General features: G+C 42.1%; 1 protein-coding gene across 1 annotated transcript in view; it reads left to right on the top strand.

The window, feature by feature from the left end:
* The window catches only part of LOC144593200 (piezo-type mechanosensitive ion channel component 2-like), a 482,240-nt gene that overhangs the window by 434,085 nt on the left and 20,519 nt on the right, over positions 1 to 27,636 (top strand). The window contains exons 35-45 of the mRNA XM_078398688.1: positions 2,044 to 2,131; positions 5,232 to 5,309; positions 6,958 to 7,124; positions 7,424 to 7,623; positions 14,295 to 14,453; positions 17,512 to 17,814; positions 19,122 to 19,380; positions 21,077 to 21,259; positions 21,970 to 22,204; positions 24,889 to 25,024; positions 27,418 to 27,565. Coding sequence (XP_078254814.1) covers positions 2,044 to 2,131; positions 5,232 to 5,309; positions 6,958 to 7,124; positions 7,424 to 7,623; positions 14,295 to 14,453; positions 17,512 to 17,814; positions 19,122 to 19,380; positions 21,077 to 21,259; positions 21,970 to 22,204; positions 24,889 to 25,024; positions 27,418 to 27,565 — 1,956 coding nt within the window. The remainder of the gene's footprint in view (positions 1 to 2,043; positions 2,132 to 5,231; positions 5,310 to 6,957; positions 7,125 to 7,423; positions 7,624 to 14,294; positions 14,454 to 17,511; positions 17,815 to 19,121; positions 19,381 to 21,076; positions 21,260 to 21,969; positions 22,205 to 24,888; positions 25,025 to 27,417; positions 27,566 to 27,636) is intronic.

The following is a 27,636-nucleotide window of genomic DNA, read 5'->3' on the forward strand; positions in this document are numbered from 1 at the left end:
ATTCACTTCAGTAGTGTTGCCTAAAAACAGCCAAATTGCTTTTGTTGTCACGTCCTGGGAATGCCAGTAAGTGGAAGTGTACTGTTTCCTTCATAAATCAGTACCATTACTATAGCTACCCCACAGCTCGCATGGTTTACTTGCCTCTCATTAGAATTGTTCTAAGATATTGCACAGAGACCTGCACAGTCAAAGAGTTGGAGAGAGAGAGACAATTCAATAAAACAAAATGGACCCGAAGAATTGCATTTTCTGAAAGTTTTACTTATTTCCACCAACGCACAAAACTTTTGGAAAAGCCAAGCAAAACCTCAGTCCAAAATGCAACAATGACCCTGATTCAGCACTGTAATATTGAAGACAAATTAAATTCATTGTTTAGGAACCAAAGACCCTTTATCAATTTGTGAGATTTGATTTGCCAATACTAACATTAACAAAGATGAGATCAATGAAATATTAGATCCAAATCAAATTTCATGCAATATATTTTGTGGTTAAATGACAGTATCTGCTGAATATTGATTGATTTTGTGTGTTTTTATGTTTGGGCTTCTGTGTGACTCGGAAAGTGAAAACACACTTTGGTTTATGTGCATTATAACATGCATGCCTTGCACTCATGCTTGCTTTAAACCCGAGTAGCCATTCCAGGCTTCTGTTATGCTCGCTTTGCATGTGTCTGTGCACGTTACTGGTAACAACTACTTTGGGGAACAAAATGTGGAGGAAATACTGTATGACAACATATGATTTTTGTGTGATAGCAAAATCATTGTTGGGGCAGAGGCTCACAGCTAATTGCAAGTAATTAGTGCCAATTAATTAGTTTTACTAACTACTAACTATGCAAAAAGTGTGAACAAATTTTAACCCATCTTCCAACAGGTATCATTACTGTTTTTTTATGTTTGTGTAGTGCTGAAATTAGGTATTTCATTAATAAAACTAATTATCCTAAAATTGGTACAAAACTATATTCTGCTGGAAGAAGCCTGGTGGTTGACAAAGATCTTCCATGTGGATTATGATCTTCCCTTATGAGCTGTACTATTTAAGCACTAAATTGGTAAGACCAACACCAAGCAAAATGGCTGGGAATACTCGGCAGGTGAAGCAGCATGTGTGAAGAGACAAGAGAGAAACAGACCTAATGTTTCAAGTCAATGCCCTTTCAATAGATACTCTCAGTCCCAGATCAGTATAACTAAGTGCATATTGATGGTCTCAAAATTCTCCTCTAATATCATGCTCCTACAATAGAGCAAAGTTTTGATTTGATGTTTTTCATCCAGCTAATATACATGTTTCACAATACCAAAGGTACAAGGAATAATGCTGGTTTTATGCTGTGGATCCAACTCACTTGTGTTTAAATTATACCTGTGTAGGAAGGAACTGCAGATGCTGGTTTAAACCGGCGATAGACACCAAAAATTGGAGTAACTCACACTCAGCATCTCTGTAGAAAAAGAATAGGTAACATTTTGGGGTCGAGACCCTTCTTCTGAAGCAGCATCTTTGGAGAAAAGGAATAAGTGATGTTTCGGGTCAAGACCCTTCTTCTGAAAAAGAAGAAGGGTCTTGACCCAAAACGTCACCTATTCCTTTTCTCCAGAGACGCTGCTTAAATTACACATACCTGATTTCAAGTCACCTGCAGACTTTGTGATCAGCAGTCAGAGTTTGCTTATTGTATATTGTGTTATATTATCTGAGGTAAATTAATAACTGCATCCACCCTTTAGCAATCTGATGGTCAGTTTAATTTTATTTGAATGCTTTTCAGGAGATTTTATTCTGTACCTGTTCAGCACTGCAGTTAAAACAGTCAGTGATAATCAAAATTAAGCTCCATTGCTCAATTCAGGAGCCTGATACTTCCAGTGAGCAGGTGAATTTTCCAGTAATGTTTTGAACCCACTGTGGTACCAGTACTTTTATTCCATGTGTGGTCTGAATTTCACGTTGTAACAGTTATGCACTAACTGCAGTCAGCTTTGAACGGTGATTAAGAAGTTATGCAAACTCTCCTCTCTGCAGTTCATGTACCAGACTTGGATGAAAGATTCCAAATCGGCATTAAAGGTGAAGAAGAAGAAACGGGAATTTGGTAAAAAAGAAATGGGAGGTAATTTTTTTGGTGCCATCGTTACAAAGTTAACACCTTGCAGCGCAGTGAGAAATACAGCTTGTAATCATGCTGGTTATGTTCATTCCTATTTAATGCCCATCCTCTACCTAAAGAAGATGAGGCTGGATTTCTTTAGTCAGAGGGTGGTGAATCTGTGGAATTTGTTGCCACATTCAATGAAAATGTTTAAGGTGGCGATTGACAGATTCTTGATTAGTATGGGTGTCAGGGGTTATGGGGAGAAGGCAGGAGAATGGGGTTGAGAGGGAAAGATAGATCAGCCATGACTGAATGGCGGAGAAGACTTGATGGACCGAATGGCGCGATTCTGCTCCTATAACTTATGAACTTATCCCTGCCAAAACAATAAGCAGTCTTATTGAACCGTTGCAGTGCTTGTGATGAAGGTCTGTTGATTCAAGAGTACCAGGTTGTTTCTGCAGCAATTATGTTGGAACAGTGACATATTTCCAAGGCCAAACCACAAAAGTGTGTAATTTTGTGGGAGGCTTGAAGATGATGTAGATCCCATGCACTTGCTACACATCTGAAAGAGATGTTGACCAAATCGAATCAAGTTGAGTTTGCTTCTTTTATGCACATGTACAGTGGGATACAGGTACAATGAAAATCCTGTTTGCAGCATCAACAAACAAAAACATAGATTACACATAAATCACACATAAATCGCAATAATTCCACACTAATTCCACACTAATTCCACACTAATTCCACACACATTACACATGCATAGCACATACACTGCACATACACTGCACATACATTGCACATACATTGCACATTGCACATACTTTGCACATACATTGCACACACATAGCACATGCATAGCACATATATTGCACATAAATTGTGCACAAATTGCACATAATGTACACATAAAATGCATATTAAATCCACGTAAATTCCACACACATTGCACACACTTTGCACTTACATTGCACAAAATGTACACATTAAATCCATCTAAATTCCACATAAATTGCACACGAATTGCACATAAATTACACATAAACTCCGCAAAACAGTAAAATGAAAATGACTGCAATAAACAAGTCATTTTTGCAAAACACAGATTAGAACAAAAAGTCCACAGTCTGACAAGTCCACGTCCAAGAGGTGGTCTATTGTGTTCCATTGCTGAGGTCGTACTAAGGTTGGGCAGATCGGTTCAAGAATCTGATTATCTTTCATCAGAAAGTTGAAAGATGTTCATTGTTGTTCTTCAACATCATACACATTGAATGCTAGGAGATGCTACTGAGGAAGCCAGCGAGTTGCTGCATTGAATATTACATGTGGTGCAGAGTGCAGCCATGGGGAACAGAATGAACATTCAACGTTATTGGTGTCATTAGATATAAAATCATGAGTTTCGATCTCTCCCCCCCCCCCTCCCCAGTCATGCTCCATAACTATCAATTCCTGAGATTGTCAGTTTTATTATCGCCACCTCCTCTTTTAATGAAATCAAATATATCATTATATCCATTCATGGTGCTCTGTCAAGTGGAACAAATATTTGTTTTTCCATTAGTGTGACCAGTAGATATTGATGATAACTTTGTTGCAGGAAATTACATTGCTAATAATTCAGTGAAATTGGTACGGGTAAAAAATACTAGTGGTGAATTTAATGAGCCTGAACACCTGATGAATCCCCCCCCCCCCCCCCCCCCCCAGGTATTTGACTCTCTATCACCTAGTTTTGAAAGAGGACGCTGTGGAGATGATGGAAGCTCTCATTCTCATCTTCCAAAATGCAACAAATCCATATTCTATGTAATTAGATGTAATGTAATGTAAAAAGGTGTTAAGATTCTACCTAGATCTCTGTACAAAGAAATATGTTGCCAATGTTTTACGAACAAGGGCAAAAGCAATCAGAAAACAGCAGACTTGTTAGTCTGACATTGGGGGCAGGGGAATGGTGGAAACCATACTAAGGAATGTGATATTAAGATGCCAATAACAATAGAACAGAGAGTAAATGGATTTATCATAAGGAGATCATATTTGAATTGAAGACCTGAATTTGGGGCTGAAGTCTCAAAATGGGGTGTAAGCCATTTAGGACTGAAATGAAGAGAGATTTCTGTGATCAAGGGATGGTGAGTCGGTGGAGTTTTCCATCTTAAAGGGGCTATGAAGACTCAATCATTGAGTTCAAAACTGACATTCATAGGTTTATATGTAGTGGAGAAAAACCAAGGGACATGGAAGAGGGTGAGAACAGGGTGTTGAAGGAAATTATCAGCTGTGATCATATTGAACAGTGGAGCAAACTACAAATATTCCTGCCATAACAGGCAGGCTAATTTTAAATAACGTAGAATCCCAATTCCAATGAATAAAGTATTAGAGCAATTTGCCATACCTGATGGTTTATTTCTGCTTGTATTGCTTGTAATGTAACCTGGAAAGGTGCTCAATTGATGAAGTTCAATTTCTTATTTGTTTACAGTGTTACAGGTTCACCACCGATTTTCTGGCACCCTTGGTTCCAGAGCCTTTCTGGATTATCCCATTTGCCGGACCAGCAGAGATCACGGCCTTGAGAGGGGGGCCGAGATACCGGACCGCAGTCGGCGGTAGAAATCGGCTATGGGAACGGATCTGCCGGCTCTGGCTGGGCCGGAGTTCCAGTGCCTCGGTCGTTGGGGCCAATTCGACAGGCCATTCGCCCGGCAAGTCCCCATGAGGTCGAGATCAGCCGCCTCACATGGCCTGGGTGCCACATTTTCAGGGGGACCTCTGAGGGGAGATTTTGGCCAGATTAAATGGAGGGCCGGATGACCAGTGGCTGAATAATCGGTGGTGGACCTGTATTTCTATTTCCTTGCGGATATTCTCATCTTTAAATGATATCCATAAGCTTCTTGAATGTGAATGGGATGGGGAATGTAGAGTATTCTTCATGTATTTAGTTGGTCATTTATGAAATGTCTACCCTCTAAAACATCATAAGTTGATTTTGATACTCTGAAAAGTAGATACAGAGAACCAGATTCAACTCTAGATCCACAATGCTGGGCAATGTTGAGTTTGCTGATGTGATGTTGCACTTTCCTTTGTTCAGATCACGTTACAATTGAATGTGAGGAGTCGGAAGATTTACCCACACCAGAAGAAGTGCATAAACATTCTAATGCACCAGGTACGACAAACCATTGCAAGGGGAAAGCAGACCAAAAACATTAGAGTCATAAAATTATACAACTTGACAACAGACAACAGTCCAACTCGTCCATGCTGAAGTGTCTTCAAGAAGTCCCTTTTGCCTGCGTTTGGCCCATATCCCTCTCCTTAGACGTTAGAATCTAGAGGAAGCAGGTACTGCGGGCCCACGAAGTCCGCACCGACCAGCGATCACCCCATGCACTAGCACTATCCTACACACTAGGGACAATTTACAATTTTACTGACGCCAATTAGCCTACAAATCTGTACATCTTTGGAGTGTGGGAAGAACCTGGAGAATACCCAAACAGTCACGGGGGGAATGTACAAACTCTGTACGCACAGCACCCGTAGTCAGGATTGAACCCGGGTCTCTGGCGATATAAGGCAGCAACTCCACCACTGCACCACCCTACAACTTTTCAAACTCTCAACCTTTCCTATCCATGTAAATGTCCAAATGCTTTTTTAAATTATCTGCTTCTACCACTTCTTCTTGCAGCTCGTTCCAATGTCCACCACCCTTTCTGTGGAAAAACTTGCTTCTTGGGCCCTTTTTAAATCTCTCCCCTCTCAGCTTAAACCTATGCCTTCGAGTTTTTGAAAAAGGGTGGGTGTGATCTACAGATCCCAAAGTCCAATCTCACAATTGGATGGAGCATAAACATCACTTTATATACTACATTTATATGCTACCTTTATCAGATGATAATGTTATATCTTTGCACTATATGTTGTGCCCTTTATCCTTTATTTGTACCCTGTGGACAGCTTGATTCTATTCATGTATAGTCTTTACTTTGACTGGATAGCATGCAGACAAAAGCTGTTCACTGTATACGTGACAATAATGAACTAAACTAAACTGAAAAATTATAAACCACCGATCCGCTTAATTCCACTCAACAAATATGCCTGCATTTCTTACAAGAACATCAATATTAAAAAGGACTACTCATAAAATGCTTGTTACAGTGACACCCACAACCTGTATAATGAATCCATTAGCAGAAGACGTTTGTAAGGTGTAAATTGCGTGAGTTATGCTCTCGAAAATATTAACAGTCTGAAAATCTGTTTAAAGTTAAACACTTTTCCATCTAGAAAACGGCAGGAGTAGATCTTTTATCCCCTCAAGTTTGTTTCTTCATCATTTAGATGACTGAGTTCTAACATAGTGGCACCATGGTGGTGTTACAGCACCAGAGACCCGGGTTCAATCCTGACTACGGGTGCTGTCTGTATGGAGTTTGTACGTTCTCCCTGTGACCGTGTGGGTTTTTAACAGGTGCTCTGGTTTCCTCCCAAACCTCAAAGACGTACAGGTTTGTAGGTTAATTGGCTTCGATAAAAAAATTTAATTGTCCCTAGGGCGCAGGGTGGTGTTAGTGTACCCCCAGGGTGGGGGATCACTGGTCGGCACGGACTCCGGTGGGCCGAAGGGCCTGTATCTCTAAAGCAAAGTCCATTTACCACCCTTAGTTCAAAGATCTCTCCTACTCTCATCAAGCATAAAATTTCCAACAAACGTCAGTGGGTTGAAAATCTTGAGATGGCCCGTGCTCTAAAGCCCTGTTTTATAACTGGATGTGTATTGAAAATAATTAATTTCTCTCTGTTTCCAGACAATGTTATCAAGAGGGTATTTAACCTGCTGAAGTTCACTTGGGTTCTCTTCCTGGCATTGTTGGATAGTTTTAGAAAGTGGCTGAACTCGATCTCCAGGGAATGCATTGATATATCCACTGTCCTGAGGATAGAGAGGTGCATGCTCACGAGGGAAGTGAAAAAGGTATGGAATATTTAACATCACTTTGCATCAAATCCTATTTCGTGTTTGGGTTTCCCATTAGTTAGCGGTGTTGTGGGAGTCATTTACTCTCTACACACCCATCGCAATCAGGTCAAACTCAAATTAGATCCAAATTGATATAATAAAAATGAACTGAAGATGCTGGTTTAAACCAAAGAGGCAACGCAGCGGGTCCCACTTAGTTACTCCAGCACCTTTTTGTCTATGTTCACTACACAGTTGTACAGTTGCACAGTTGCTGATGAATCTTGGTTATATATTCCGTCACTCTGCTGCAGGGAAACGTTCCGTGCCGGGAGAGTATCCAAAATTACTACAAGCACCAGATGAAGTTGAACAGCTCCCGAGAGTCGGGCCTGGATAGAAGTGATGACAGTGCCCGGTGTACTGCCTTAACCATCCATGAAGGGAACCGAGAACTCGAAGCTCAGAGAATGAGCAGCACAGATTCAGCAGCTTCCCACGACAGCATGTCCAGGTAGTGCCTTAACAAAAGTATGTTCTGACCATTCTCCTGCATGTATTCAGTTGGAATATACTTGAATATACCCGAATCATTCAACTCCGCCATTCAATCATGGCTGATCTATCTCTCCCTCTCAACCCCATTCTCCTGCCTTCTCCCCCTAACCTCTGACACCCTTACTAATCAAGAATCTGTCAATCTGCGCCTTAAAATTACTCAATGACTTGGACTCCACATCCGTCTGTGGCGGTGAATTCAATTCTGTCTGTCGCCAATTCTTGCAGGAATATCAATGTTAGAGAGTAAAGCTGTACGTGGCATGAATACCCGGCATGAATTTCTGTGGTGTTAATGGAAACCTAAGCCACGGTACACCTGAGGCAGGTGTGCAGCCGCATGGTAACCGTGAGTTGTATAGTGTGTCATTTCCCCCCCCCCCTCATTCTTGGCGCCCCCCTGCCTGGTCCCCCATCATTCTCGGCAACCCCCCACCATGTAGCTCTCGTTGGCCCTCCTCACTCACGATGGTCCCCTCACTCTTCGACGAATGGCAGGACACTTAAAGAGCATTGCTGTTCACATAACTCGCAATAGTATTAATACGTTCATAAGTCATAGGAACAGAATTAGGCCATTTGGGCCATCGTGCTTACACCACCATTCAATGATGGCTGATCTATCTTTCCCTCTCAACCCCATTCTCCTGCCATCTCCGCACAACCTCTGACACCCGTACTAATCAAGAATCTCTCAATCTCCACCTTAAAAATATCTTTTGACTTTGCTTCCACAGCATTCTGTGGCAAATAAGATAGACACAAAGTGCGGAGTAACTCAGCAGGTCAGGCAGCATCTCCAGAGGACAATTAAATGTTTCTCCCCCTACACATGCTGCCTGACCTGCTGAGTTACTCCACCACTTTGCGTCTTTCTTTGGTGTAAACCAGCATCTGCAGTTCTTTGTTTTTTCATATTTTTACATGTTCATCTAATATCAACATTGTCTTTTAAATGTGAAAAGAGAAATTGCAATTAAAACTCAGCAGGTCAGACAGCATGTGTGGGGACAAAGAAATATTTAATTGTCCTCCAGAGATGCTGCGTGACCCACAGAGTCACTCCATTGTGTCATACTAATGTTTCGGGTTGATGGTCTTCCACCATCAGGTATTTTTAAACGCAAACAAATCAGATGGAGCAAATAATTGTTCCTTCATATCCATATAGAACGTGTTCTTATCTGATAGAGGCAGTGGGTTATCAATATTACATCTGTTTATCGGAACCCGAGGTCATTATGAAGGATCACAATTCATTCTATACACATAGGCTTCAGAATGTTGCTTTTGTTGAACGATGCCAATCACAGGGATCAGTTCCTGCTCGTAAATGGTGAAGCTTGAGATGGGCCCAACATTGGGCCAAAACCTTGAACCTTACCTGATAAGCTGCAGATGCAACAGCCGCTCAGCGACCAAAGGGAATAGAAGTTTGAGGCGTCGCAGATTGTGTGTCATCTGGACACCTCTAAACTTACCTAAACCAAACTAATTGACCTTTTTTCTCAGTCCTCAGATGTAACTGACCTGCTGAGTGTTTCCAGCATTTTATGTTTTGCCCAAAGGATTTTGTTTGTTTTATTCTTGTGAATAACCTTAATTATTTTAGTTTAGTTTATTTTAGTTTAGTTTAGTTTAGTTTAGTTTAGTTTAGTTTAGTTTAGAGATGCAGTGGTGTGCCTCAGGGTTCGGTGCTGGGCCCGTTACTGTTTGTCATCTATATCAATGATTTGGATGAGAACAAACACGTCAAGATTAGAAAGTTTGCTGATGATGCGAAAGTGGGTGGTATTCCAGATAGTAAAGATGGTCTGGAAAAATTGCAGCGTGATCTTGATCGATTGGCCAGGTGGGCTGAGGAATGGTTGATGGAATTGAATGTAGAGAAATGTTTGGTGTTGCATTTTGGGAAGTCGAACATGGGCAGGATTTACACAGTGAATGGTAGGGCTCTGGGTAGTGCTGTAGAGCAAAGGGATCTAGGAGTGCAGGTGAATGATTCCTTGAAGGTGGAGTCAAGGTGGAAAGGGTGGTCAAAAAGGCATTTGCCACATTGGCCTTCATCAGTCAGTATTGAGTATAGAAATTGGGAGGTCATGTTGCAGTTGTATAAGATGTTGGTGAGGCTGCATTCAGAGTATTGTGTTCAGTTCTGGGCACTGTGTTGTAGGAAAGATGCTGACAAGCTGGAAAGGTGGAAAGGGTGGTCAAAAAGGTATTCAGAGTATTGTGTTCAGTTCTGGGCACTGTGTTGTAGGAAAGATGCTGACAAGCTGGAAAGGGTACAGAGAAGATTTACAAGGATGTTTCCAGGGCTAGAGGGTGTGAGTTATAGGGAGAGGTTGAGCAGGCTGGGACTCTATTCCTTGAAGTGGAGGAGGATGAAGCGTGATCTTATTGAGGTGTATAAAATCATGAGAGGAATAGATCGGGTAGATGCACAGTCTCTTACCCAGAGTAGGTGAATCGAGGATCAGAAGACATAGGTTTAATGTGAAGGGGAAAAGATTTAACAGGAATCTAAGGGGTAACCTTTTTACACAAAGGTTGGTGGGTGTGTGGAACAAGCTGCCAGAGGAGGTAGTTGAGGCAGGTATTATCCCAACATTTAAGAAGCAGTTAGACAGGTACATGGATAAGACATATTTGATGGGATATGGGCCAAACGTGGGCAGGTGGGACGAGTGTAGCTGGGACATATTGATCGGTGTAGGCAAGTTGGGCCGAAGGGCCTGCTTCCATACTGTATCACTCTATGACTCTGGCAGTGCGGAAACAGGCCCTTCGGCCCACCGAGTCCATGCAGGCTAACAAGTCAGCGGAAAGCCAACACATAATTACAATCGAGCCATCCATAGCATACAATTACATGTTAAAGGAAATAACGTGAATAACGTTTAGTGCAAGATAAAGTCCAGTAAAATCCAATCTAAGAGATACAATACAGCATGGAAACAGGCCCTTTGTCCCTCCAAGTCCACGCCAATCAGCGATCGCCCCGTACACTAGCACACTAGTATGGGATGTACACCAGCACACCCCGTACACCTGCACTATCCTACACTCGTGACAATGTACAATTCACAGAAGCCAATTAACCCACAAACCTGTATGTCTTTTTAGTGTGGGAAGAAACCAAAGCACCCGGAGAAAACCCGCTTAATCACAGGTAGAACGTACAAACTCCATGCAGATAGCACTCCTAGTCAGGATCGAACCTGGGTCTCTGGCACTGTGAGGTAGCAATTCTACCCATGGGCCACTGTGCCACCCAAATTACCTGGAAGATTTTGAAAAGCTTCAAGTAACCTACAATTCATAACTTAAAATTGACCTGTTTTTCTGCAGCACAATTAATTAGATTAAAACAAGGTTTCTTTGACCATTGCTTGACTTATAGCTGGCCACTAGAGCACATTACCACAGAAACCAAAAACTTCACCCAACCACCGCCTCCCCCGCCCCTCCACAATGATCACAGAGTTTCAGTATCCTCCAGCCTACCTGGGATGCCATTGCAGGTATGTTGGATGTGAAGAAATGCTTCCTGTGTTGGAAAACATGCCATTTATTGTTGCAGATAATAAGACCATAAAACATCGAATTAGAATTAGGCCATCAGCCCTAATTCAGCCCATTACCATGGTTTAATTTAAATCATTATGTTAGATGCCTGGATTAGAGGGTATTAGAGAGGTTGGACAGACTTGGATTGTCACACCGAGGGCACTGAGTGTCTAAAAAGGCGCTGCTGGGGGTGATGGTTGAGGCAGATATGATGGTGTTATTTGAGACTTTTTGATAGCCCTGTGGACATGCAGAGAATGGAGGAATATGGATCATGTGCAGGCGGATAAGAGTTGGTCTTGCATTGTGTTTGGCACAGATATTCTGAACTGAAGGGCCTGTTCTTGTGCTCCACTGTGCTATGTTCATATTTAATCTAACTATGTTGTTTATTTACTTGCATGGGATCTTTTCTCAGGTTGAAAGTCCCAGTCCTTTAAGTCTTGTCACAACCCTACGCTCTGGTCCCAGTGCGGAAATGTTTTACTTATTTCTTGTAGCCTGGTCACAGAGTGAAGTGACTGAAGAGTCATCCAGTTTGTTCATGCATTCTTCTAAACTCACATTCTACTGTTTCAACTTAGTTTCGTTTAGTTTAGTTTAGAGATACAGCGCAGAAACAGGTCCTTCAGCGCACCAAGTCCACACCGACAGCGGTACGCTATCCTACACACACTAGGGGGCAATTTACAATGTTTAGCAAAGACATTAACCTACAAACCAGTACGTCTTTGGAGTTTGGGAGGAAGCCGGAGCACGCAGGGAAAACCCACACGGTCGCAGGGAGAACATACAAACTCAGTACAGACAGCACCCATGGTCAGGATCAAACCCAGGTCTCTGGCGCTGTGAAGCAGCAAGTCTACCGCTTTGCCCCCTGTTTTCTATTGACTTTGTTGACGTGTCGACAGCTCTTTTTACCAGCAACTCTGGGTCATTTTCACCTTTAATCCTTAAATCTTTCAGCACTATTCATAATAAATAAAGTTGTCCATCTATCATCTTCATGTGCAGTCCTTCCCTATGGTGTGCATCCAATTCCATCTGTCATTCGTGTTTTACAGAATTTAAATTGGGGTGATGGCTCTAAGTTATCTCAATCTCTCTTGTCAGACCAGCTGAGTGAGTATGATTTAACAGCCGACCAGCTTTAAAGACCAGCATGAAACCAACTGTAATTAAGTCAAGTCAAGTCAAGTCAAATTTATTTGTCACATACACATACTCGATGTGCAGTGAAATGAAAGTGGCAATGCCTGCGGGTTGTGCACAAAAATAATTACAGTTACAGCATATAAATAAAGTTAATAAGTTACTAAACATAGCACAAAAAGTGTCGACAAAAATTTAGTCTCTGGGGTTATCAAAGTTGACAGTCCTGATGGCCTGTGGGAAGAAGCTCCGTCTCATCCTCTCCGTTTTCACAGCGTGACAGCGGAGGCGTTTGCCTGACCGTAGCATCTGGAACAGTCCGTTACTGGGGTGGCATTACCTAGTGTTAATGATTTCCCATCATGACTGGTTCTACATCAACTCAACGGTTTCTTATAAGCCTATTCTGCTCATTATTGGAAAGAGAACGTAGTGACTATAACATCGCTGATGAAACAATAGGGTATAATATTTTCAACTCTTTCGCCTAGAAGTTAGGAATGTGAGAAGTCCAACCAAATCTTTAGTCATGGCTGATGAATGTCTTAATCCACCTTGGTTCTGTAACCCTTAAGATCCTTCCTGGACAAGTGAAATGGAATCGAATACTTTATTGTCACATGTAACAAGTCACAGTGAAATTCCTTGCTTGCAAATCCAAGATATGCAAATAGTCGCCACTGACAGTCACAAAGTACGTCGGCTCCTCCTTTGTTCTCCCCCCCCCCCCTCTCCCCCCCCCCCCCCCCCTCCCTCATTGTTGAAATGTTGAATTGACCTCATCGCCACAATATTTTGGATTGCCAAGGGGAGTGAACATGTTTTCCACAATAAGAAGTGCTTCTTTTCATAAGGCCCGACAGGCCAACATCTAATTTAAGACTATCACTTGTTGCTCTAGAAACCTCAAGCAGAACAAAGTGGATTTCTCTATTTCTATTCTGTCAAGGTTTAGTTTAGTTTAGTTTGGAGATACAGCATGGAAACAGGCCCTTCAGCCCACCGAGCCTGCGCTGACCAATACATTAGATCTATCCAACACCCTAGGGACAATTTACAGAAGCAAATTCACCTACAAACCGGTACATCTTTGAAATGAGATACAAAAATATAAATAAATTTTAAATAACTTCATTATCTCCTGTGGTTATTTTCATCTCTCAAGAGTGATTTTTGATTTATTTCTTGTATATGTTCTCAGTTTTATCTTTCCAGGTTTTGGAGCATGTTTGGGTAACACTGATCAGTTAAAGTCTATTGGTTCTGTTTTCTTTACCACTGGTGGTTCTTTGATGTAGGAGCACCTCTAAAACATATATTTTAGATTTGACTGTCTGACTGACAGAAGTTTGAATACACTGACTACTAAATACCAGCTATACACAAGAAGCTGGAATAACTCAGTGGGTCAGTCAGCATTCTGAACAATCCTGAAGATAGGTCTCGACCCGAAACGTCACCTATTCCTTTTCTCCAGAGATGCTGCCTGACTCGCTGAGTTACTCCAGCTTTTTGTGTCCATCTTCGGTTTAAACCATCATCTGCAGTTCCTTCCTACATACTAAACACCAGCTATTGTGTTTTCATCCCCTTGGCTGTGTTTGTTAAACCCATGTTTGAATTACTACGGTCTATCCGATCAGTGACAAAGTGACAAAATAGACGAGTCTCGTTTTGCTTTTTGTTAACTGGCACAATACTCCTTTTGTCCTTGTGTGTATTTTATTTCTGTCAAACTGTCACAGAGAAGAACGCAGCCCCCAGGGGCAGTGCACACCAACTGAACCTCAGAGATTTTGCCCCCTTTTGTAAAAATAAAAGACATTCATCTGTGCATGTGGCTGCTTTGTGCACTTCTGTCTAATTGCTGTGTTTCTGTGTCATTCTGATGTTTTGTACTGATAGCTGCTACACTGAAGCTACCATGCTGTATTCACGTCAGTCAACCCTAGATGATATAGATGATATCCCTAAAACAAGTGAACGTGCTCGACCTAAACTTCGTAAAATGTACAGCCTTGATATGTCCTCTTCATCGGTTGAAAGTGGCAGTATAGTGTCAAGGTGCCTTATTCATGCATGCTTAATATTAACAATATATATATACGATATGTTTGCATAGTATGCGCTGGCATGATCATACTTTTAAACATGATTCCACCTTGCACAATGTAACTGCACCGTTATTTAATCCTGGATGCTATAAATTTAATGAGAAGATGTTTAATCGATAAATCTGAATGAATCCCTATACCCACCAGCCTCTGTGTGGAAAAATTCACCCCTTACATTCCTGTTAAATCTTTCCTCTCTCACCTTAAGACTTTGTCCTCTGGTTCTTAGAGTCATAGAATCTTACAGCATGGAAACAGGCCCTACGGCCCAACTTGCCCATACCGACCATCATGTCCCATCTACACTAGTCCCACCTGTCTGCGTTTGGCCCATATCCCTCTAAACCTGTCGTATCCATGCTAACCTTTGGTAAATCCATGCTGCCTAAATATTGCTATAGTCCCTGCCTCACGTATAACTCTGAGAGCCATATCATTAATCTGGCCTGTACAGTTCCTTTCCATTATGCTATTTAATGTAGAGACTACACCAGAATTGGTCAGATTTATGTATCGAACATCTCAGCATGGAAACAGGTCTCTTGGCAAAACTGTTCTAATCAATTCTAAATTCCCCCTTCCCACCATGGGCCTGTATTGCACTAGTCCTTTCTGCCTTGAATGTGCATCATCCCCTCCTAACCACATCAATATTATTCCCTGCATTAAGAACTTCCTAAATTCTTTAGATGATTTATTTATGTGATGTGATAGTTATGCTATCTAATTTTGGATTCCATAGCAAATGGAAACACTTGAATTACATCTATCCATTTAAACCGCTGAGTCATTTTAACAAATTCAGTAAGGTCACTTCACTGTCATTTCTCCAGACTGCTTATACTGCCTATTACAGCAGCATCCTTCTAAGTTTGGTTATAACCTTACAAAAAAAATTGTTGTCTGCAGTTCTCCAATGACTCAATATCATTATTAGATATGGAGTTTGGAACTCCACATTGTAACCAAGTTCCTATGTCAATGAAACAATTTCCCTTTTCTGGCTTTGTATCAATGACACCTGAGGTTTAATAAATCAGCTAGGAAGTGATGAATAAAGAATATTTTTCAGAAGACATGAAACAAGGATATTTTGATTCACAAAAAAAAGACACAGAGTGCTGGAGTAACTCAGTGTGCCAGCTGGAGAACATGATAGGTGATGTATCGGGTTAAGACCCTTCTTTAAACTCAACCTGATACATCACACATCCATGTTCTCCAAGGAGGCTGCCTGACTCACTGAGTTACTCCACCACATTGTGTCTTTTTTTTGAAAACCAGCAACTGCAGTTCCTTATTTCTATACCTTGATCATCATATTGTTGGTTCTTAAATTAAGTGTTGTTCAGATTTCATAAGTTCATAACTTCTTACCATCAAGTCTACTCTGCCATTCAATCATGGCTGATCTATCTTTCCCTCTCAACCCCATTCTCCTGCCTTCGCCCCATAACCCCTGACACACTCACTAATCAAGAATCTGTCAACCTCCGCCTTTAAAATATCCAGTGACTTGGCCTCTACAGCTGTCTGTGGCAATGAATTCCACAGTTTCACCACCCTCTGACTAAAGAAATTCCTTCTCATCGCCTTTCTAAAGGTACGTCAGTTTATGCTGAGGACTTAATTCTACAGCATCCTAGTTGCTCTAAGATTCCAATTCAGCCCCGAAAGACAGTCCATCATAAATGCATAGTAGGCTCAGAATTAACATAGAAACATAGAAAATAGGTGCAGGAGGAGGCCATTTGGCCCTTCGAGCCAGCACCACCATTCATTGTGATCATGGCTGATCATCCACAATCAGTAACCCGTGCCTGCCTTCTCCCCATATCCCTTGATTCCACTAGCCCCTACAGCTCTATCTAACTCTCGCTTAAATCCATCTAATGATTTAGCCTCCACTGCCCTCTGTGGCAGAGAATTCCACAAATTCACAACTCTCTGGGTGAAAAAGTTCCTTCTCACCTCAGTTTTAAATGGCCTCCCCTTTATTTTAAGACTGTGGCCCCTGGTTCTTAAAGTGCTAATCTTAAACAGTTTAAGATTAACACTTTACAGTAACATTCTTCTCTAACATTTACTTGAATGTTCATTTTCCATCATGATTCTGTTCAAATACCCCTTTGAAAAATTGTGTCAGAACCTAGAAATTTCAGTGCAAATTATCCTAGATTTTTACTTCGGTCTTAAAAATGTCTTTGATAATTCTGTGCTATGGTAAATTTGCTGGACTTAAAGTGCAAGGGCTACTTCTTTCTCCTTTCATTAATTCTGCACTTTGTACCATGACACGTAGAGGGATAGATGAAATGTACCCCTACGTACCAAGGGGTATATAGTCCTTGACCTATGATGAATCAGCTGGTGTTGATTCAGGCAACGTTGAAGACGCTAAAATTTATTACAATGCCTTGTGGAGAATAAAGGATCTTCTTGCTGCTTGCTGCCTGCTCGAACATGTATGCATGTTGTGTAAGGACCCTGTGATGCCTGTGACTCTCAGATATCCTGTAAACTCTTGCCGTGAAAGTCTAACAGTCATGAATGGTCACTGACAAAACAAAAATGAGATCTTAATGTGCTGGAGAAGTTTTAGCGCACACTGAATTATAACCATCAAGGACTGGAAAGAAATCAGGAGGAGTTTTTCTCGAATGTTTAATTCTGACGAATGCAGTGCAAGTGATTAGAGATATTTACGTGCGTTATCTCCTTTATGTATCCTGACCCGTTACATTCTTCCATTTTAATTGCACAGGGCCATTTGTAATGATACAGAAGCATGAGCTCATGAACAATTATGTTCACATTCTTAGCATGTGGGAGGAATATGTGCATGAAACTGGTGCCAAAAATGTAATGGGCCTCTTCCTCTTCAAAGCTCTCGAATTTGTGCTTCAATAAAAGAGTAGCGCATTTCCAAGCCCTTTGAATAGGTAAAGGTTACAAATCTAAAAAAAGCTTTGAAAGGAAGGACTGAATTGTGTTGTTTCTTATCGTAGTGAGCCAACACAGTGCACCATGCTGTATTCACGTCAAGGGACGACGGACACCATTGAGGAGGTGGAGGATGAGCAGGATGAAGAGGCCACAGTGCCTGTGTACACAACAGAAACCATGACTGAAGAGGTCCCACCTTCCTACAGCAAAGCCGTGAGCCTCGATCCTTTGACCTTCAGCTCAGACTCGGCAGGTGAAAAGCATCTCATGGCTCTCACCCCAGACAGCAGACTGGACCTGCTTGAAGATCCAATCTTTCCAAACCTAAGCCACGAGCTAACTGCTAGCGAACTGCTTCTTAACAAGTAAGTTGTGTGTTCTATTTAGTTTAATTTAGTTTTGAGATACAGCGCGGAAACGTGCCCTTCGGCTCACTGAGTCCACACCGACTCAGTTACTCTATCCTACACACCAGGGACACTTTATACTTGTACCAAGCCAATTAACCTACAAAACTTTAAATTTTTGGAGTGTGGGAGGAAACCGAAGATCTCGGAGGAAACCCACGCAGGTCAAGGGGAGAAAGTACAAACTCCGTAAAGACAACACCCGTAGTCAGGATCAATCCCAGGTCTCTGGCACTGTAAGGCAGCAGCTCTACTGCTACGCCACCATGCTGCCCAAACAAAAACCTCCTCCCCTGTATCCACTGTATCCACTTGCCAGACCTTGTCCCGTTCCCAAGTCATTTCCAGCTATCACAATCAGTCTGAAGAAGGGTCCCGACCGGAAACGTCGCATATCCATGTTCTCCAGAGATGCTGCCTGACTGCTCGGTTACTCCAGCACTATAACTGGAGAGCAAAACTAGAACTAGGGGGGACAGCTTTCAGGCGAGAGGGGAAAGATTTAATAGGAACCTGAGGTGTGTCTTTTTCACATAGAGGTAATTATATAGAACTAGCCACCAGAGGAAGTACTTGAGACCCACATTTGGTCAGGAGAACAGATGGGAAAGGTTTGGAGGGATACGGGCCAAACGTAGGACTAGCTTAGATGTGGCAGCTGGGTAGGCATGGACGATTTGGGCCGAAGGGCCTGTTCTGTGCTGTATGATTCTAAGATACTTTGTTTAGTTTAGTTTTAGGTTAGTTTGGTTTATTGTCACATGTACGGAGGTACAGTGAAAAGCTTTGTTGTTGCGTAGTTTCCAGTCAGGAGAAACACTACACATGATTACAATCAAGCCGTCCACAGTGTACGGACACAAAAAGCTGGAGTAACTCAGCGGATAAGGCAGCATCTCTGAAGAAAAGGAATAGGTGACGTTTCGGGTAGAGCCCTTCTTCAGAGAAGGGTCTCGACCCGAAACGTCACCTATTCATTTTTCTCCAGAGATGCTGCCTGACCCGTTGTGTTACTCCAGCTTTTTGTGTCTATCTTTGGTGTAAACCAGTTTCTGCAGTTCCTTCCAATTTACAGTGTACAGATACAGGATAAAAAGAATAACGTTTATTGCAAGATAAAGTCCAATTAAAAATCGTCTGAGGGTCTCCAGTGAGGTTGATGTTTGCGTAACGTTTTTTATTTAAAGTTGTATATCTTAGCTCTACATCTCTTATTATTGAGCCAGCCTCCGTCTCCAATGTTATTCCAACGTCTTACATTTCAGGATGTTTTACGATGACGAGCTGGAAGATTCAGAGACATTCTACAGTGCGCAGCCTCGTGCCTTCCTGCTGTTCTTTGCCCTGTACAATACGTTGGTGGCCCGCTCAGAAAAGCTCTGCTTCTTTGTCATCATCCTCAATCACATAGTGTCAGCCTCAATGATCACCCTGGTACTTCCCATCCTAATCTTCCTGTGGGCTATGCTGTCTGTTCCCAGGCCAAGCAAGCGTTTCTGGATGACGGCCATTGTTTACACAGAGGTTTGTAGAAGGTTTACCTTTGTCTGTCTTGTTCTGTAACCTTATTTCCTATTACTGCAGATAAGCATGATTTTCTTTTCTCAGAACTGAGCAGCTTCTGAAAATTGACTATATAATTATATGGATAAACGAGGCCTGATTAGAAACAGTCAACATGGATTTGTGCCTGGAAGGTCATGTTTGACTAATCTTCTTGAATTTTTTGAAGAGTTTACCAGGGAAATTGATAAGGGCAAGGCTGTGGATGTTGTCTATATGGACTTCAGTAAGGCATTTGACAAGGTTCCACATGGTAGGTTGATTAAGAAGGTTAAATCGTTGGGTATTAATAGTGAGGTTGCAAGATGGATTCAACAATGGCTGAATGGGAGATACCAGAGGGTAATGGTTGACAACTGTATGTCAGGTTGGAGGCCAGTGTCTAGTGGAGTACCCCAAGGATCTGTGTTGGGTCCACTGTTGTTTGTCATTTACATTAATGATCTGGATGATGGTGTGGCAAATTGGATTAGTAAATATGCAGATGATACTAAGATAGGTGGTGTAGTTAATAATGAGACTTGGGCCTTTTGGAAGGGTGGGCTGAAAGATGGCAGATGGAGTTTAATGCTGATAAGTGTGAGGTGCTGCATTTTGGTAGGACAAATCAAAATAGGACGTACAGGGTAAATGGTAGGGAATTGAGGAATGCAGTGGAACAGAGGGATCTGGGAATAACTGTGCATTGTTCCCTGAAGGTGGAATCTCATGTGGATAGGGTGGTGAAGAAGGCGTTTGGTATGCTTGCCTTTATAAATCAGAGCATCGAATATAGAAGTTGGGATGTAATGTTAAAATTGTACAGGGCATTGGTGAGGCCGAATCTGGAGTATGGTGTGCAGTTCTGGTCGCCAAATTATAGGAAGGATGTCGACAAAATGGAGAGGGTACAGAGGAGATTTACTAGAATGTTGCCTGGGTTTCAGCACTTAAGCTACAGAGAGAGGTTGAACAGGTTGGGTCTTTATTCTTTGGAGCGTAGAAGGTTGAGGGGGGACTTGATAGAGGTTTTTTAAATTTTAAGAGGGACGGACAGAGTTGACGTGGGTAGGCTTTTCCCCTTGAGAGTGGGGAAGATTCCAACAAGGGGACATAACTTTAGAATTGAGGGACAAAAGTTTAGGGGTAACATGAGGGGTAATTTCTTTACTCAGAGGGTGGTGGCTGTATGGAATGGGCTTCTGGTGGAAGTGGTGGAGGCTGGCTCGATTTTATTATTTAAGAGTAAATTGGATAGGTATATGGATGAGAGGGGATTGGAGGGTTATGGTCTGAGAGCAGGTAGATGAGACTAGGTCAGAGAGAGTGGTCGGCATGGACTGGTAGGGCCGAACGGGCCTGTTTCCGTGCTGTAGTTGCTATATGGTTATATGGTTATATTGGAAAGGAGGAAAGTTAACCGTGATGAAAGTTAACTCTTGCAAAGTTCATACATTATGGGAGCAGGATTAGTCCATTCGGCCCATCAAGTCTACTCCGCCATTCAACCATGGCTGATCTATCTTTCCCTCCCAACCCCATTCTCTTGCCTTCCCTGCCCCCCCCCCCCCCCCCCATAACCCCTGACGCATCATTGCTAAAACATTTGACATTATTCATCTTTTTTGAACACTGTGGAATCTGCCATGTAAAAATATGTCATCCCATCTCCTCACAGGTAACGATTGTGATCAAGTACTTTTTCCAGTTTGGATTCTTTCCGTGGAATACAAATTTTATTGTAAACCAAGACAAACCTGACTTTGTCCCGAACATAATCGGAATCGAGAAAAAGGAGGGTTATGTGCACTATGACCTGATACAACTGCTGGCACTGTTCTTCCACCGATCCATCTTAAAGGTAATTATATATCGCTGCTCTTCCCCGCAGAAGGCAATCTTTCACAGATGATACAAACATTGTATGGTGTAGGGCAGTGAGAAGAGTCAAGAGTGTTTCATTATCATATGTGCCGAATGTGGAAGATTGAAATTCTTACATGTAGCAGCATAACAGGTCTGTAAACAAAGTTCACAAAGCTAACATAATAAATAAAAGAAAGACAAGCCAATATCAAATTTTAAGGCGCAGAGAAATGAATCGCAGGCGGAAGAGTAAGAGAGGGGGTAGACCATGAGTCAAAATGGTGGTCATTAAATTGATATATACCTTCAGTCCACACTTGCCATAAGCTTTAATCCACACCACATTCCCATCACCACTTCCCCATCATCGAAATTGATAGCAGTTCACAGTTGCCAATTAACCTCATAATCCACATGATTTTGAATGTGGAATGAAACTTGGATTAAACCCGCGCTGTCATGGGGAGAACGTGCAAACTCCACGCAGATAGCACCTTAGAATAGGATTGAACCTGAGTTGCAGGAGCTGAGAGGCAGTAGTTTTTCTCGTATCACTACTGCAGTAATGAGACTGCAGTGAAGAGACAAAAGATATGTCTGGAAGAGATGTCAGTGCATTCACTTGAAAATCAAACAAAATATTATCGTATTAAGTATACACCACTGATACATCCTACAACTTTTTAAAATAAAATGTTTTTCTAGTGCCATGGTCTGTGGGATGAGGACAAGGAGGGTGATAATGCTTCTGCTAAAGATGACAGTGAAGATGATCAGAATGAGTCACAAAGGAAGAGCTCCCTTGGCTCTCTAAAATCGATTAATTTGCAAGCGTCCATAGATTCCATCCATGTCCACTTTCCAGAACAGGCAACAGCGCGAAGACCAAGTTCAACTGGTTCGCAGATCTCAAATCGATCATCTTATCGGTCACAAAGAGGTATGACACAATTATCGCGGCGATATATCTCTACCTTGTAAGTGGAATTTGCATCGAGCACAACAGGAGGATTTGAGCTTGCTCCATGTTTTACTATGATTACAATGGTGCACTATTTCCCTTCATTTACTGGGCGCTGGGAAGCCTATCCAATACACTCATTAGTTGCATAGCCAGAGGCTTCTGAGACAGTTTCAAAGATGCAGAACCATATTCACCAAGAAAGGTCTACTCATTCCTATTCCAAATTAAAAGATCCTTTATCTTGACGCTGCTTCTCCTAGTTGTAGGTTTTACAGTGAAAAGAAGCAGTCTATGAAAGGGAGAGCAGTCAGTGTAAGAGACAAAATGGTGGACATTACAATGATACCTAGTTGAAAATGTGCTTCAATGTGGCTACAGCTTATTCCACCAAATTTCAGGGAATATGGGTACTGCTCACACAATCTCTTCATGCAGTAGAGAGCTTAATGAATCTTCAACAAACCATCTCTAAGGCAAGCATTTCCTTTCATGGTTATAGAAACCAAAGCTGTGCACACTCCAGATGGAATCTCATCAATGTCCAGCATATACACAGCACAACTTCAGCACTTCATCTTCCGCAGCCAACAATGGGCCATTATGGACTCCACCCCTTCCTGAGGTCATCTGTTACTGGCCCTGCTTTGGTCTGGCCTTCTCTATCTTTCAGTCTGAAGAAGGGTTCTGACCCAAAATGTCGCCTAATCGTTTTCTCCAGAGATGCCGTCTAACCCGCTGAGTTACTCCAGCATTTTGTGTCCTACATAAGGCTAATTGTGTCCCACTCTTGCTATCCAATCTCATGCAATGAGGCTCAATATGTAAATTGACCTTGAATTGGTTTCTGCAGGCAATGATTTTATCGTTCTGCAATTCATGGACTACAAGTCAAGTCAAGTCAAGTCAAATTTATTTGTCACATACACATACTCGATGTGCAGTGAAATGAAAGTGGCAATGCCTGCGGGTTGGACACACAAAAGACACCTAAAGATAATGGGGTAAAAATGTATCTTCGGTTTAGTTTAGAGATACAGCATGGATCATCCGTTCACTCTAGTTCTATGTTTGGTAACTTTAAACCCCTTGTTTAATGGCTTAAATGTTTCATGGCAATTCACTCTTGGTTTCCACTACCCTGTGAGGATTCCAAAGACTTAAGATCCATAAGAAAAATGTTACTTCTTTCAGTCTTAAATTGATGACCTTTTATTTTGCAACAGTGAACCCAGTTCTAGATTTTTGCTGAGAAGATAGAGACAAATTCCTCTCCACATCCACCTGGTTAAGTCCTCTCGTGATCTTCCCTGATTCAGTCAAGTCCCCTTTCACACTTATACCACTTGAATCTCTATTGAAAATTCAGGAGCAACTTTCCCGGTTCACTTAAATGAACAAATAAAAATCCTTGTCAGTATGCGTTCAAATATGTAAAATGTGCATTGTACAGAATAATTTGGGCCACTGGTATTTAATGAACAATGAACAAAGAACAATGAACAATGGCGTGGGGGGACCACCGTGAGGGAGGGGGAGGGGGGGAGGTCACGGGGAGAATGTACAAACTCTGTACAGACAGCACCCATAGTCGGGATCGAACCCGGGTCTCTGGCGCTGCATTCGCTGTAAGGCAGCAACTCTACCGCTGCGCCACCGTGCCGCCCTGTGATGTGACTTTTGGATGTGACTCTGTCCCAAAAAGATAAACACTAAATCCAAGACAGGACTTGAGGTCGGGATCGATCCCAGATCACTGGAGCTGTGAGATAGCTGCAGTTTCTTTAGGTTTCCACCCCATCACTGACATTTCCTTTGTTCTTTCCACCAAACCATTACTCCTCCCCCTTCCCTTCCTGTGTTTAATTTATAACGTTTCCCAGTTCTGATGAAAATTGATCTGGCCGCAAGGACTCCACTCTTTGGAGTGCAGGAGGATGAGTGGGGATCTTATAGAGGTGTACAAAACCATGAGAGGAATAGATTGGGTAAACAAACAGTGTCTCTTGCCCAGGGTAGGGGAATTCAGAACCAGAGGACATTGGTTGAAGGTGAGAGGGGAAAGAGTTAATAGGAACCTGATGGGCAACTTTTTCACACAAAGGGGGGTGGGTGTATGGAATGAGCTGCCGGAGGAGATAGTTGAGGCAGGGACTATCTCAATGTTTAAGAAACATTGGATAGGACAGGTTTGGAGGGATATGGGCCAAACGCAGACAGGTGAGACTAGTGTAAGATGGGACATGTTGGCCAGTGTGGCCAAGTTGGGTCGAAGGGCTTGTTTCCACGAAGTAACTCTACAACACAACAAAGACTCTATAACACAAAAACAAAAAATACTGGAAACACACAGTAGATCAGGCAACATCTATAGGAAGAGAAATAGAGTTAATACTTCACGTTGCAAGGATCAGAATTTTGGGGGGTTTATTTCAGCTGAACTGAACCTAAGGAGCTTTTTTATTTTCATTTCCTGAAACGTTAACTCTGTTTTTCTCTCTCTGCCGCCTGACCTATTGAGTATTTACTACATTTTTCTGGTTTTATTTCAGATTTAAAACATCTGCGAGATTTGGTTTTTCCTTTTTTTTTTTTTTAGTTGATTGCCTTTAAACTCATTTGAAAAAAATTCAAGGTGAACATTTTCTTCCATTTTCACACAGGAAGCGTAAGCACTCGAAACAGTGGCAGCCGAAAAGGAAGTGGCTCACTTAGCGTTCAACCAAAGAGTAAGAAGGAGCAGCTGCTGGAAAAGTTAAACGAGCAAATGATTAAGGCAAAAGTCATTATCATTGCCAAGTAAGTGGTATAATGCCAGGTTCAGAAAATATGTTGCTCTGTGTAGCAGGTTATAAAATGTCTGCTGTTTGACTGACGATTCCACACATGTTGAAAGAGAGCACTATAAAATAATATAATTGTGGCTTTAACTTCCTTTTCTCTCCAATTTGTCTTCCAATAAATTGTGAGGCATCTTTGGGCAATTACAGGCACACGACGCCAGTGAAATGGATAAAAAATATGCTTTTTGCCAATAATAAATATTAAGAGGTTAATGTAAAATAAGTTGGATGGGATTTGTTCTGGTTCCTAATGGAATGAGAGTCTGTGGCAGAAAACAGCTCGCAATTTACTTCAATACAAATTGCCACTGGTTTGGCATTTGACTTAGAGACGTGATATTGGCATTTTTTTTTCAGGGAAAAGGAGACTTTTATTTCAATGCAGCAAATTTGCAGATGATACTAAGCTGGGGGGTAGTGTGAATTGTGAGGAAGATGCAATAAGGCTGCAGGGTGACTTGGACAGGTTGTGTGAGTGGGCGGATACATGGCAGATGCAGTTTAATGTAGATAAGTGTGAGGTTATTCACTTTGGAAGTAAGAATAGAAAGGCAGATTATTATCTGAATGGTGTCAAGTTAGGAGGAGGGGGAGTTCAACGAGATCTGGGTGTCCTAGTGCATCAGTCAATGAAAGGAAGCATGCAGGTACAGCAGGCAGTGAAGAAAGCCAATGGAATGTTGGCCTTAGTAACAAGAGGAGTTGAGTATAGGAGCAAAGAGGTCCTTCTACAGTTGGACCGGGCCCTGGTGAGACCGCACCTGGAGTATTGTGTGCAGTTTTGGTCTCCAAATTTGAGGAAGGATATTCTTGCTATGGAGGGCGTGCAGCGTAGGTTCACTAGGTTAATTCCCGGAATGGCGGGACTGTCGTATGTTGAAAGGCTGGAGCGATTGGGCTTGTATACACTGGAATTTAGAAGGATGAGGGGGGATCTTATTGAAACATATAAGATAATTAGGGGATTGGACACATTAGAGGCAGGAAACATGTTCCCAATGTTGGGGGAGTCCAGAACAAGGGGCCACAGTTTAAGAATAAGGGGTAGGCCATTTAGAACGGAGATGAGGAAGAACTTTTTCAGTCAGAGAGTGGTGAAGGTGTGGAATTCTCTGCCTCAGAAGGCAGTGGAGGCCAGTTCGTTGGATACTTTCAAGAGAGAGCTGGATAGAGCTCTTCAGGATAGCGGAGTGAGGGGGTATGGGGAGAAGGCAGGAACGGGGTACTGATTGAGAGTGATCAGCCATGATCGCATTGAATGGCGGTGCTGGCTCGAAGGGCTGAATGGCCTACTCCTGCACCTATTGTCTATTGTCTATTGTCTAATATGATTCCCCAGGAAAACGTTAGGATGAATTGCGATACCATAAAGTGCCTTTCTGTTATGCCAGTACCTGTCATTGGATCTCTTGTTGCTGACATTCCTTTGGAAGTGGATAAAATCATGAGGGGATAGATAGGGTACTGATAGGGTACAGAGTCTTTTTACCCAGAGTAGGGGAACCAGACACACATATTTTAAGGTGCGAGGAGAAAGATTTAATAAGAACCTGAGGGGCAACTTTTACACTCAGAGGGCTTGTGGGACAGGGTGGTGGGTAAATGGAAATTGTTGAACTCATCGTTGTGACCAAAGGTGCCTAGTTGGAAGATGTTCTTTCCCCATGTTGGCTCGAGCTTGAGTGGAAGCCAAGAACAAAAAGGAAGGAAGGCGAAGAACTAAAGAGATGGGTGGTCAGGACTATGTTTGCAGGCAGGGACTGATATTCCACCATAATAAAGTCATCCCATCTAGGTTTTGTCTCCTTAGTGTGGAGAAGACAACATTTGACAGGAGTGAATACAGAATACTAAATTGGCAGAAGTACCAATGAATCGCTCTTGATTAGCCTTTGCATTAAAGGAAAATGTATAAAGTATAAAATAAGTTAATTTGTTCATAAGTTCTAGGAGCAGAATAAGGCCATTCAGCCCATCAAGTCTACTCCGCCATTCAATCATGGCTGATCTCCCTCTCCCTCTCGACCCGTTTCTTCTGCCTTCTCCCCATAACCCCTGACACCCGCACTAATCAAGAATCTGTCAATCTCCACTTAAGAATATCCATCGACTTGGCCTCCACAGCCTTCTTGTGGCAATGAATTCACCACCCTGTGACTAAATAAATTCCTCCTCATCTCCTTTCTAAAGGTATGGCCTTTTATTCTGAGGCTATGGCCTCTGGTCCTAGATGCTCCTGCTCGTGGAAACATCCTCTCACATTCGTTCTATCCAGGCCTCAAAATGAAAATGTCAGTTTAACTTGTGGGTCCAACAGAAGAATTACAATCAAATTATTTTGTTTTTCAGAACGCTTCAAATTTATTTCCCAATCAGACATTTCTTCTACAACATCATCCACCCAGATTACAGTGCGGTGACAGATGTCTATGTCTTAATGTTCCTGGCAGATGTGGTGGACTTCATTGTTATCATCTTTGGTTTTGGTGCATTTGGGGTAGGTACACCTTTTAGAGCCTTCTTGACATCATCTCGACTCCTCGGTGTAAAACACTGGTGGAAGCAAGG

The sequence above is a fragment of the Rhinoraja longicauda genome, chromosome 4 (genome assembly GCF_053455715.1).
Source record: "Rhinoraja longicauda isolate Sanriku21f chromosome 4, sRhiLon1.1, whole genome shotgun sequence".
In the NCBI taxonomy this organism is placed as follows: domain Eukaryota; kingdom Metazoa; phylum Chordata; class Chondrichthyes; order Rajiformes; family Arhynchobatidae; genus Rhinoraja; species Rhinoraja longicauda.